At 38.1% G+C, this 14,148-nt stretch overlaps 1 protein-coding gene across 19 annotated transcripts in view; it reads left to right on the forward strand.

Annotated features, from left to right (window-relative positions):
* The window catches only part of LOC126980715 (longitudinals lacking protein, isoforms A/B/D/L-like), a 101,837-nt gene that overhangs the window by 57,357 nt on the left and 30,332 nt on the right, over positions 1 to 14,148 (forward strand). For 2 of the 19 annotated variants that reach the window (XM_050830903.1, XM_050830904.1), the window contains exon 6: positions 2,033 to 2,835. The exons of 13 other annotated variants lie outside the window; for them this stretch is intronic. In XM_050830903.1, the coding sequence (XP_050686860.1) occupies positions 2,033 to 2,497 (465 nt within the window). In that variant the 3' untranslated portion in view covers positions 2,498 to 2,835. Of the gene's footprint in view, positions 1,523 to 2,032; positions 2,836 to 9,664; positions 9,935 to 11,444; positions 11,799 to 12,855; positions 13,534 to 14,148 lie in introns of those variants that run through there. 4 more of the 19 variants (XR_007733470.1, XM_050830933.1, XM_050830918.1 and 1 more) reach the window with 4 other exon arrangements.

Here is a 14,148-nt window from a genome sequence, read left to right on the forward strand (position 1 = left end):
GTATACTTTGATGTGTAGAAACTGCTAATGAGTGTATGAGTGAATGTTCTTAACAGGGGTACTCTCTTGATGGGGTTTAGCAGTCTTATAAGTTTTATCCTGAAAGGTGGAACCAAATTGCTGAAATCATGTATTTATATACAAAGTTTAGAAAATATGCATAAAATTCTATTGAAGAATGAGGACATCTGGTAAATATAATTATGATGCATGCCACCTTTGGGATTCCTGTAAGGATGTGGAGTATGCATCCCATGTGTGGGAGGATTTCAATACCTGTGTGGACTGGGTACTAGGCAGAGTTGTGGACCAAAATCATTGTGGAGTAGCTATTGGCAATACCAGGGGCACTGACCTTGTATTACCAGTGATTCAGTAATCTTCACTGAATTGTTGGAGGCTCTAATGGTGGCTCTTGAGGCAAAGCCTGTAGGACTTAGGTCTCTTGGCCCAAGACCAAGGTACAGGTGTTTGGATGAAAGAGTATCGTCTGTTCATGTGTGTGGCAAGGACATTGATATTTTGAAAAGTTCCACACACCTTGGAAGTGTAGTGCATAACAATGGAGGGTCACATCAAGAAGTCTTAACAGCAGATTAGCTTGGCACAAGGTGTTATGGACTCACTCATCACAAGTACATGGCATTGTTGATACCTGTGCAAAGGGTAAAAGCTGAAGTTACCTGAGGTGAAGTAATGCCTCTGGTAATGACTGTCTTTGGAGAATGATGGAATATTGTTGGAATGACTCTGTCTAAATGGCAATTACTCCATGAGACTGAATCGAGACATTATCTACGTGGTACAGGCAATTCTTGATTTACACATTTAGAGTACAGGAATTTAAAATAATGCATGGTGAAAAAACTTTTATTTTTAATTTGTACCTTATTTAGAGCAATGCGATGTATGCTGATTTAAATTGAGCTTTAGCAACAAAAACTTCTTGAGCGTCTGGATATTGTCAGAAAAGCACTGGCCATAATAAAAGAAAATAACCCAAATGTTGAAAGTAGCTCAACTGTTTCTCATGTAGTGATGGTACATGGCCTGTGTTTAGTAAAGGGTGCTACACATACCATCCTTAGTGAACAATTTGCCACATGATAGGGGTCTCAACGGGGAATGGGGGAACACAGTTGATGGACCACATGAAAATGGCGGACCACCACAACATCTCTAGGCAGGCCTACGACTTACCTGGCAAACGAGCCTGCAAGTGACCCTTAACTAGAAGCAGCTACAATCATGGCAGTACGAGACGTTCGTGAGAGATGGTAAGAGGATGTAGAGAAGGACGGATGAGGTTCTCATGTTTGACACCTTTCATTGTTTACAAACACCACCTCTCCAGACTGGTGGCCTTACTATGCCATTTTTAGAAAAGTTTGTTTCCCAGGCAGCTATAGCCTTTCCATTTTATCAAGTCATTTTAGGCATGGCTGGCAGGATTAGCAGATATGCTACAGTATCACTGCCACCCTCCCTCTCCCTCATATTGTTCATAGTTAACTACTAAATAAGTTTCAAATACTATGTGTACATTTAATTATATGATAAAACCATATAATTATGTGAAAGATTCATTTGCTCTCTCTCTCTCTCTCTTTTTTTTCCATCCTAAATCTCTTGTTTTGTTTTTTCTTCACACCTCCCATGAGGCAAAAGTCTTGGTGATCTGACTTGGTTGAGCGGCTCAGCGACTTGGTCATCCTATTGGTTGAGAGTTGTTCTGAATGAGAAGCACATCTGTGCTGAGGATTACTCTAAAGAACTCACAATTAGTCAACACTAGATGAGGCAACATGCTCCTTGGTGTATGCATCCAGTTGATGATTATTGATATACACCTTGGAAAGACATAGCTTTTTTAGTCTATATGCAAAATTCATAAATGGACAAATCTCAAGTAAAATTTTAGATTTTTTCCAGGTGATGAAATGCACTCATTAAAAACTAAATAATATTAACAGTGAATTGAAAGAAAAAAAGTACCAAATATAGTGTGGGTGATGGTTTTCTTTTCCTGTAGGGACAGCGGCAGAGGGTGGTTGGTGGGCTGCCAGGGGTGAGCTGCAGTGGTGTCGTCACCCCACCAGCCCTGCACTGCCCTCCTCACCTCCAGTCGCAGTGGAGAGGCCAGGCTACCCTCTCTATGGCTAGGGCTGGGCAGGAGGGAAGTGGACTTTGTACCTCCATTATCGGAAGTAGTGGTGGTGGTGGTAGTCGGTGGACAGGAGAGAAGGCCTCCCTCCGCATCCACCCTTGTCCAATATGCAATAAACCTTTTACACATAAAGGGAATTTAAGAAAGCACATCAGAATCCATACTGGAGAGAAGCCGTATGCATGCCATCTGTGTTCCTATCGTGCCAATCAAAAGATTTGCCTCCAGCTTCATGTACAAAAGCGTCATTTTCTTAGTAATGAGGAAGGAGCCAAACAAGAGCCAACAAATTTATTGGAATTGCAACATGAAGCAAAAAGTAGAGACTGAGTTATTAAAAAACTACTTTTATTATTGTATAAGTTTGATCTGTTTTGTGACATGATTGTATAGGATATGTTGTCCTTCCACAGAAATTTACGGTTCATGAAATTATTAAATTGAAAGTTTGAAATATTACTCAGTTTCTGTCTTCTTGGGTCTTCTTGATATTTAGGAAAGATTTGTTACTCAAAACATATTTATGCTGTAAATTTAACTTTGGGGAAATAGTTGTGCAGGTTGCCATAATCTCTAGCTGTCTGAACACATGAGTTGATGGAAACATCCTGAACAAACAACAAAATAACTTACTGTAAGGACATAATTATTAAACTTTACAAATTATATTGGAAATTTTTATATTTGACCCCAGTCTTGAAATTTAACTCCATTGGACAGTTATGTAGAGTGTTAATCAGAATGTCTCATTGGAGTGGGAGTATATTAAATATTATCATCATCATATCATTACTATTGTCATTAAGGAACCCTTCTGCATAAGAAAGGTGGGTAAGCAGTAGTGAAGAGAAACCAGAAAAGAGAAAACTCACAATTGCCAACATAGTAATTAATAACCTTTAGAAATGGACCTCAGTACATATTTGCACACTTTTGGCCATACTGTGACATTCTCAGACTTGTGTCAAAGTAAATCAAAACTTGAAAGCAATGTTGATGAAGTACGTATATCAATGATAATTTTTTTTTTTATTATATTTTTGGAAAGATTATCATTTTCTTGGTCATACTGATATTTGGAAGCTATAGTAGCAACCAGTTATTCCAACATTCCTTTCATATTACCAATAGTATTATTAATATATGCAACTTTAGAAGCTTTATGAGGTTTGCATGTTAGTAATTTTGAAATGTGTAATCCTATTGATTTAGTACTGCGTCCTCATTGATGCATATACTTTATTTGGTGTGAGCTCAATCTGTCACCAAACATCATGAGTTATTACAATGATATTGTTCTACTTTAGGGTCATTGCCAAAAGAAAACCAACACACCCATCATAAATTTGCAGTACCAATAATTGTGTTTAGATCAGGTCTATTTTATGAAAATTTGTAAGAAATAATAAACTGCTGTAACCTCATGTCTGATTGCTGATCCAGCTGTTGGGTAGAGACGTCCTCAAATATTTTTGTAATTTTTCTACTCTTATTAGCTGATCAGATTACATACAATGAGTCACATGCACAATTTTTATTTCTCATAATTATCATTATAATCATTACTTCTACATGCATTCATGAGCTATTGCACACAGAATCATTAGTACATCATTATGGCAGTATTTTTCTTTTTTTAATATTATTTTACTTATAGGTAAACAGAAGTTGAAGTGTAGTTTAGGTGAGGTGAGGAGTGAGGGGTCAGTGTGGCTCAAAGTGCAGCCATCAGTAACTGATATTATTAACATCCTCTGATCATAAATTAGCACTTATTGATACTATCACTATCTCATAATACTTGAGTCTGAAAGTCGTTCTGACAAAAGTATTTTCTTTTTTCCCTTTAACCAGTCCATTAAAATAATGCTGATTTAGCATAGAATATTTAATTTCTCCTTCTTGTATTAACCCGGTAGCAGTGACGGGCCAAATTTGTGGCTTTACCGTGTAGCAGCGACAGGCCAAATTTGTGCCATGATATTTACTCCCCAAAATAGATGATATATAATCTGATCACAAATGCTTTGATAAATATTATAAAATGGTTTGTGTGAGGGGTGATTTTTTCTCATTTTTCTCGCTTGGAGGGACCATTGAAACATGATCCCCACTGCTACTGGGTTAAACTGATGTTTTGCTGCTGTATTGAAGTACTATTTTAGGAAGTAACATTAAAATTATCAATTTTCTGTTGCTTTTAATGAAGAGATTATGGTGATTTTAGTAATTGAGAACTGTGAAGAGCAGCATTAGTCATCTAGGTGATTTTGCTTTAAGTTCAAGCTGACAATTTTGTAAATGTTTGATAATTCAGAATATAAATATTAGCGATATTTCTATATGCTAAGTACTATTTACATACTGAAACATTTGTAGATGTGTACTTGTGTATGCAGCATGAAGCAAGATTTTGCTGACTTTAATGGCCAGTGTTTTATAATGTGTAACATGTTAGAGATCCCAGCCAGTAAGTTTATGTGGTGTGAGGTCAGGTTTGGACCAGGAAATGGGTTTTGCTATCAAGACCATATAGACCTCAAACCTTCTATTAACTCATTGAGAACAAGAAAACCAAAAGATGGCCGCCAAAAGGGCGCGAAATCATTTATTATTAAATTTTGGTAGATCGTCATTTCGCAGGAATTAAATTTACAAATTCAATAAAAAGGTTTTAATCAAGGGTCAGAATTATTGCTCAAGATTTTAAAATGATTTCCATATTTTTTAAACCAGTTCCAAGATTTTACCAGTTCCAGATTCCAGGTGGTTGTTCTGATGGTATTTAGTTGTTCTCAATTCGTAGGATGTTGAGAAGAAAGTGGAGAGAAAAATGTTGCAAAGAAAGAAATGTGAACAGAATGTGAGAAATTCTCAAAGAAAAAGAAAAGAAAAAGAAATTTGAATAGCAAATTTGAAGATTTTGAAGATTTGATACAAGGGAGGCCTGGATGGCAGATCTATCAAAAAAAGGTAAACTATCATGGCTCAGTGCATCCAAAATCTGCCATCCATTATGGCATTCTCATTATGAAGATTATTTCTAATGCCATCTAATCAACCAACTCTCTCTATATCCCATCTTTTTTTTTGATAATTTGCCGACTTTATATTGTGGTATCTACCACACGCATTCTGCCCACTATCTCACTGCCAAAGTTAACTGCCACCATACATGAGACAATACGAGAGAGGCCACCAACATCAGCATCTACAGCGACTGCATGTCACATACAACACATTATCTGGCATGAAAGCACACAGTCATAATTTTTTGTGCACAGTCAATGAGGTTTGACAGGTCACCAGTCTCCACAATGCCACAAAGATGATCACAAAAGCTCCTTTGGCCCAGCAGGTTTGAACATGACATCCATCATACCAAATAACAACATACAACAAAGATCAGAAGATTAAGAAATCATCAGACAGACACAAGAATCATCAGATGCAAGACATCAAAAAGTTGGAGCATTAATCCGATCCTCTCATATCAACAGTCACCAACCCATCACCCCACTCAACATTGGACGTACAGAACTTAAGACGGCCGTTCTGGAATGCTTCTTGCTAGAAGTCAGGAAAACAGTCTGATTCCGGGAAAAGCAACGAAGCAATCCAGAAACCATCTTGTCTCCACAAAAATCCACGACAAGAGATAACGATGAAAACAAAAACCACATGCTACATGGGGTCACTGTCCTACCTTTGACACTGAAGTTGACTTATGGAGGACTAAGATTTCAATGGATACAGAAGATTGACAATGAACTTTTATGAACTTTCCCTATGCCCTCACAGTCTTCCAACTAACCTTTTCACAGACGAACATCAATATCGAACTCAACATCCAAGAAAAACTGAAGAATTCTTTGATCCTCTCCGTAATGACTTTGACAGTCTTTGATGTTGTGGCAATTGCTTGTGCACTGTGTTCAATTTTGGAAGATTCACCTTTGAGAATTGGAAGAATGTTTGATCTCATTGCAGGAGACAGAACATACTTGAGACAGTGATGGGTCCAAAGTGTTTGTATGTGGTGTGATAGCCCATACCCCATTGCAGAAGTGGGAGGGTTACGAAGAGCACACAGTAAGCAATTACCACCATTGCAGTTTGATTCCATCTGACTCTGCACCACACCCTCCTCCTGCTGCACTGTCAGACTGTGTGGACAAAGTACACATCATTAACTTACTGTGTGATGCTTTAGTGGAATGCTCAAGAAACATAGAACTGATCGAAAATCACAACACCAGACCAGATCGACCAGATCCCATATTCCAAAGGAATGTGTCTAAGGAGGACAGATTTGATGATTTTGACACTTGAAAGATCCTGAATGCTTGTGTCAACAATGTAGTGGTAAAGGAAGAGGAACACAGACAACTTTACACAGACACAGATGATGTTGTGTCCTTTTTGTTGGTTCATTTGCATCTTGTTGTCTGTAACATAATTTTCTTGTTCCAACCCAACCAACCCGTCTGTTTGACATACAGTGAACATTGACAGCAAACCAGCATGCAGAAAGATGCATAGCTGCATTCCTTCGCTTGCATGCCCTTGGCTGTGTGATACAGTGTGTACACTATAGGGAATAAAAAAGCAAAAAGCATTGAAAAAACAAAAGGCATCATCATCCTCCTTGGAGACAGACCTTATGAAGATGACTTGGAAAAAAAACAGTTGCATTGTTTATTAAATTGCTTTCACGGCAGCAAGGCCTTTCTGACAGCACAAGTCAGAGGTTCGCTACAGCACATGTAGCTACAAAAACCAAAAAAAGCAAATAAATTCAAATTCAACCCCCTTTTACCTAGCATTTGCTTTGCATATCAAGAGCCCAATATCAAGCATCTCTAATACAAAGCATCTTTGTGAAAGCAGCCCCAGCTTTGATCCCCTGATTGGCTTGGGTGTGTTTTGGGGATGTGAACAGATCATGACTTCCCAATTCTTTCTCCCATTCGACACCCAATTTGCTCCGACAATCAGTTGAAACTGAACCTTTAGCTTGCTGTTTCATCACAGACATTGTTCCACTAGAGAGGTGCTCAGAGTGTCAAAAAGATTGTGCAAAGTTGTACCTTCTTGCATTGCAGTGTGCACCCAATTGCACTGTCTAAAACCTCTTAACAAAGCCTTCCAGCTCAAAGCAAGATGGATGACATCAACAAGACGATGACACAGAGAGTGAAAATGACACAGAGTCTCCTGAAACTCTCTCTCCTTAAAAATGAATGACTTCATGGCAAAAAGTGACCAAAAATTTAGATGTTTAGGTTAGACTGTAAACTCACTAAAAAAGTGTCATTTTGAATTTTCTGAATTTATAAATGCTTAGATGAATTAATTTCATCATTATTTTATTAATTGAAATTGAAAAAGTTGATAGCTCAATAATTGCATGATCTTTTTTTTTTTATTGAATTCCTTGAACCCAAAAACCCCAAATTGATATGTTACAATATAAAATTGGCCAAAAATGATAAAAATGAATAAAATTAAAGATTTTTGATCCTTGCGGGCCATCTTGGACGCCCATCTTGAATTTCTCAATTTCTCAAAATGATGCCAGCTTCATCATTCAGATTCTCTTCACAACATAACTCTACTCTCCCAAAAATCAATCATAACCTGCTTGGGGGGTATTTTTGCAAGGTTGAGCCACCCAGCTACCAGACTATAACTCATGTTTTAGTATATTGAAGCTTTGATGCTGAATAATTTTTCAGCTCTGCAGGTTTTCCCCTCCCAGTGGGTGTTAGTGACATGCAGTTTATGTATATGGGGAAGATGTCTGGAATTGGAATGTTTGAAGTGCTCCTGTTCAAGAATGAATGTAGGTAAAATAGTAGCAAGGAAGCATATTCATCATAATGTAAAGGATGAATAACTGATAAAATATGTGAAATATCTATTACAGGATTGTTTGTACTTTTATTACTCACCAATGTTTTATTATTAGCATTTCTCTCATTTTAAGAAGTTATGTACTAATGAGTTTTATTTATGCATTAAAATTCAGTTCGATAAAAATGGCTGTTATCATCCCCTGACTGCATTTTTGAATGATGCAAAATGATCGATTTTCCCACGTTCAGGTTAATGTTTCTGACTACAGATACACAGAACTCAGCTCAGTGTGCCAGTGCAATCAGTACAATACATACCCAGCTCCATTAGTGAGAAAATTAGAAAATGTCTTTCCCTTCTCTTTTGAAATTTCTAAAAACTGTTGTTTTGCGAAATGATGGGAGGCTGTGGCTGAGTGGTCAGCTTGCATAGATGGAGATCATGAGTACCTAGGTTCAAGTCCCACCACAAGATGCTGACAATATTCAACCATCCCCGAGTGGCAGAAAATTACACACATGCTGCCCAGATCTTCCATCAACCTTAACTTCAGGGACTTCAGTCAAGAGGAGCACTGGGGGGCAGCATGGGCCAGGAAAGTCATACATCACGGCAGCCACCATGTATGCCTGTGCTACCATCAAGCTGGGGCCATCCAAGAGAGTCTACCACCACAACAGGCAGCACTTTAAGGAAGAAGATGAAGAAACAACATGACATCTTGTATTCCACAGCAAGGGGTCTCATCCCTTGCTGGCTCAGACTTAAAAGCAAGCTCATTTAATCCCTTCCAACTCATAGCACCTTCAAGATATTCTGACTTTATCCCAGACTTGCATGTGTGCCAAATTTGTGGTGCTCTTGAGATTTTTCTATCTATTTTTTGTCTTGTGATACTCTGAGGAACCCAGGACCTAGATAATTTATTACCACTAACCAAGGATGTACATTGTATATCCTGGGTTGCAAAGAGTTGATGCTCAAAGAGTTGCTTTGACACTAAAGTGAGAAAAAAATAATGCCAAGATAATGCACATCTCCATGTGTACCTTATATTTACTCTCAACTTCATTAATTTTATGATCACATGACATTTTCATTTAGGGATTGCTTTCAAATTTCCTTTATATTTCAGTCATTAAGGTCAATGCACATTGATCAATGATTCATGGATGTTCTATGAAATTGAGTCCCACATACAGCAAACAGGCTTATGATAGAATTTGAGGGATAGTATCACCTAAGTTTTGTAAATGTTTGGCTAACGCTTTGGTTAATGTACGGTGTCAGCTGATCTCCAAATGGCTTTCTTTTTTATCATTGTACTTATTTTATATTTTATTTTTCATAATGTTAAAAATAAAAGTAGATGGTCAGGTTGTCAGTAGAAATGAAAACTCTCAACATTATTAATAGTCCTAACTTTTAGAATACAAGTTTAGAGTAGGAAACCATGACTGGCTGAAGTGTTAATGAGTTGAATAATATTCAGGTAAAGTGTTAAACAGCATGTATCTTATTCGGTCATATGGTTAGAAACTTTAAATTAAAAAAAATGGCCGCAAACATACAATGTATTGACAGGAGGAATTTGCCACAAGCCATGAACATGGAATTAAGTGGTGATCTTTTTTGTAGGTGCCAGTCAGAAGTGAACAGCCAGTGTTTGTGGGAGTGGCACAGCTTCCCCAAGAGCCCCAGCAGCCACCTGGCACTCGCTGCCAGGTCAACTCTTGCCCATATTGTGGAAGGGAGTTCATTAAGACCGGTGACCTTAATCGCCACATCCGTACTCACACAGGGGAAAAGCCTTTTCAATGCCATCACTGCCCTTATCGCTCCAGCAGAAAATATACCCTTAGGAGTCATATCATACTGCACCATAATGACTGAAATTAGATAAGACGTGAATGTAACTAATTTTGATCTTAATAAACGAGTTTTAATATTCTGTAACCAGTTATTCTGGAATTTATGAGCAAAGAATGTTTATGTCCCATCTTTCTCTAAATATTATAGTAATACGTATTAAGGAACATTCAAATTGCTTCCCAAACAATGCGAAACATCTCCCTGATACACTTATTTTTATTTACAAATACATTTCATCGCTTCCTACATCAGCTTTTTAACTATTTTAATTCTTGTACTTAATATAAGACTCAGTAATGCAAATGCTATGGAATGCTAGCACCAGAAACAGTAATACTATAGTCTATTGATTTTAACTTGAGCCCTTGAGTGCGGCTCAGGAATTCCCCTCGAGACCGCGCTGGTGCCACATCACTCCATTATTCTCCTCCTCTCTCTCTCTCTCTCATGGCTGTTAGAGGAGATCTACTTGAGTTGTCCATTGTAGCTGAATGCCTGGCGCCTGCTGTTGCCACCGTCAGGCGGCACCGTCGCATGAGCCACGTTGCCAAGTAATATGGAAGGTTTACTGATTCGTTGCCTTTCCCTCTAATCCCAAGCCATTCATAACACCATGCAGTTGTATTATAAATAAATATATATTTCATAAATAGATAATGTACAGACTAACAGTGAGACAGATCGCCATGTGCAGGTCATCGCTAGATCTGTAAACAATGGGGTTTTCCCCGGGCCAAGCCACAGGGCTCAAGTTAGAGTCGATGGACTATAGTTGGTCTGGCCTAGAAGTCAGGGGAATGGAATATGAATTTCAGTAAATGGATATGAATTACAGAAAACATGTATAAGAGATACATACAACTTACATACTGATATACACCAAAATATTTCAACTAAATTATTAGAAATGAAGAATCATCCTTGAAGCCACTAAAGAAGCAAAGTATATGATTTTACAACATTGTTAAGTTGATTATCTTTACTGAATGTGTTATACATAACAATGTAATTTATGGTTTACCTGTTATATTATGGATTATGGCACCTCATTCTTGTATTTTCTAGATTTGATGTCATGATTGTTTCAAATAATGAAAAAAATGAGCCTTATTGTAAAATATAAAGGTTATGAAGGATATGTTAAGTTTGTCCCTTTCCTAGGAATTCACTTAGAAGTCTCAGGATGTAGGAAACTTTTAATCAAGGGGTTTACCTTATTGGTATTTTGAATTGTCTTTGAAACTAACTGTACGGTTATTAGATCTATATTCCTAACTAATGTACGAAAATGCTGCTCAAGCTTATGACGTTAGTTTTAAAACAGCAACAAAGCAGCTTTTATTCTGTTGCCCACATTATAATCATCAGAATGATTAGAAGTCTGATGTAAGCTTTGATGCAATGAATTTACTTGACCATGACGGTCTATATCCCATTCAGGCATCCATACCATTCAAAATGTTATGGTTAATGAGGGTCACTTTCACTCTGAGGAGTTGTCTGAATCACGTGATAGCCAAGCATCTGAGGGGACTCTCTGTTGTAGGTGGAGGATCGGAGAGGCTTGGACAGAGTGGTGCTGGGGGCACTTGAGCAGCCCACCTCACCCACCTGCCCCTTCTGTGGCCGAATGTTTCGCCAGTCGGGGGTCCTCACGAGACACATCAGGACCCACACCGGAGAGAAGCCTTATTTGTGCCCCCACTGTCCTTATCGTGGTAGCAGGAAAGCTCACGTGGAGGAGCACTGCAAGAGGAAGCACCGCTCCCCACACTCAGAAGATGCATTTGGGTATAACATAGGATCCTGGGAATCTCAAGGCCATCAGCCTTAAAAACATCTACTACTTCCAAAATAATTTTTTTTCTGTCTACCACACATCTTGGATCTGTAATAGATTGTGAGTATTGTAGAATACCTACCATGTTTGTGATTTTGATTTTTTGCTTTGATCAGGTTTGAAATTAGCTAACTTGGAATAAGCTGAGTTATGGTAAATCTTTTTTGTTCTTGAAAATTTTAAATATACATCATCTGGTGATATTGTTGTGAGCTGAAACATAATTGCAGCAGTAAGGCTGCTCTTAATAGTAACGATGTGAACTGGGAAAAGGCTGCTGCAAAACTTTATGTAAACTTAATATACAATTATTTTCATGGCTGCAAAAGAGTATCGGGCATTGTTTTGATTATAATATTGATTTTTGGTTTAGTGATGAACCCAAAATTTTGTTTTTACTTTATTGTGTAATGATCTTCATTATTTTGATTATTTACAAACTGTTGTTAAAATTTTTGTCATCCTCTGTGATCTAGTGGTCAGCATGCCTGGCTACCACTCTGTGGGCCTTGGGCTCGAACCCTGGCCTGGGCAGTCAACGTGCAGGTCACCCACCTGTTCATCCTCCCTTTTGGGCTGTTTGATAAATGGGTATCCGGGAAAACCTGGGAAAAATAAACTTTGGCAATCCCAGATTCCACATTGGCCCGTGTCCCAAGGTAATTGGTTGTTACCTACCACAGGCTGAAATGGCACCGCAGCCACGCGCAGCTATATTATATGCACTGTCCTTTACCTGAATTTTTTTTTTTTATTTATTTTTTTATTTATTTTTTTTTTTTTAAGGTCATCAGAGAGGACAATGTAAAGTTGCTAACTGCACTTTGTATCTATCTGATGACCTACACACTATTGTTCAGAAGTGTCCTGGAAGGACCAGCTCTTGGGCTTTCAGTGTTTCGTAATTTATAGACTGATTGAGTTTATCTTCCCAGTAAGACTGAATTACCATAAGGGAAATATGAAAAAATTGAAAACTTGTAGAAAACATGATTGTTACAAGCAAGTTTTGAATCTAAAAGGTTTAAAGTCCAGTGAGACCATTAGTGGATGAGTGGTCTTGTGAGCTGTAGGGTGCCTCAGACCTATGTAACATCTCCAATGGTCTCTATTTTAGGTGAAGGTGTTGGGTGGGCAAGAGTCAACACGACGCCTCACCTGCATCTTCTGCTTCCACACTACTTCCAAGAAGGAGGACATGAGGCGACACCTTAGGACTCACACTGGCGAAAAACCTTTCGTCTGCCCTTACTGTCCATATCGTGCAACTCAGAAAGCTCATGTTGTTACTCACATTAAGCGTAAACACAATTTACCTCTACATTGACACTGATATGATATAAATGGTATGCTTAATCATTGCAAGAGGCATTCATTAACTTTCCATAGCCCTATTCATACATTATTTATTGTTTGTTTTCACTGGTGCTTGAAGTTAGGCTAATAATAATTTGTGCCGGTTATTAGTTATGCTGTGTGGAAAGTATTTCTAGGGTGAATGGAGACCTTCCTGTTATTAACAAGTTGGAGTTTGTTGGCAGAAATATTAGTTGGTCAACATTTCTGTTTCTGCTTATTGCAGGATATTCTTTTGTGGTCTTGGGTAACTGAATCTTTTAATAAAGTTTCACTTTTTACAATCATCAAAAAACTTCCCTTATATAAAGCAGTTGAAGTAAAAGAAAATTAAAAGGAATATCTCAGGTTTAACCCCTTAAGGATGCAAAAATATAGCAGATGTCTCCTCAAGATGCAAAAAAAACAGCCATTTTTTGAGTACAATTCTTGTAAAAACTCATCTATTAAAAGTTTTACAGAATTTCAAGCTGGTTTTAAATGTATGAAGTTTATCAATTATTCCAATGATTTGCAAGGAAATTGTAAAAAACTGAAAATAAGGTAAATTTTCAAATTCATGTGCCAAAAAATTCATAGAACAGCAATTTTCAAAGAAACAAGTACAAAACTAGCTAAAATTTGATGAAAATTCAAATTGTTCTAACCTTCAGGCAGGTCAGAAGTGGTGCAAAATTTTGGTGGATTTCTTACATACATGTATTGTGTACTTTAGCTGCTTTGGAACTTTCCACAGCTTTTAGCCCCTGATTTTGAGGTTGGGGGTGAAGGGGGATCATGTTGGGGGCCAGGGGTCCCCTCTGCATATGAAGGCATGAGTCACATACCCACAATGACCCTCACCCTGCCCTGACCAGCCAGCACTTGATAATCATGATGATGATCTCGTAGCAGGACTATGGGGATGAGTCCCAGTAGAAGTAGATGACTCAGGAGAGGGAGCCCCCTTTGGGGATGACAAGCCCATGTAAAAGTGAATGGCTCTGAAGAGGGAGAAGCCGTGTTTCCCTGATTCATCACAACTATCCCTGTGACTGAGCCATCAGTCCTATGT

The sequence above is a fragment of the Eriocheir sinensis genome, chromosome 45 (assembly GCF_024679095.1).
Source record: "Eriocheir sinensis breed Jianghai 21 chromosome 45, ASM2467909v1, whole genome shotgun sequence".
NCBI classification, from domain to species: domain Eukaryota; kingdom Metazoa; phylum Arthropoda; class Malacostraca; order Decapoda; family Varunidae; genus Eriocheir; species Eriocheir sinensis.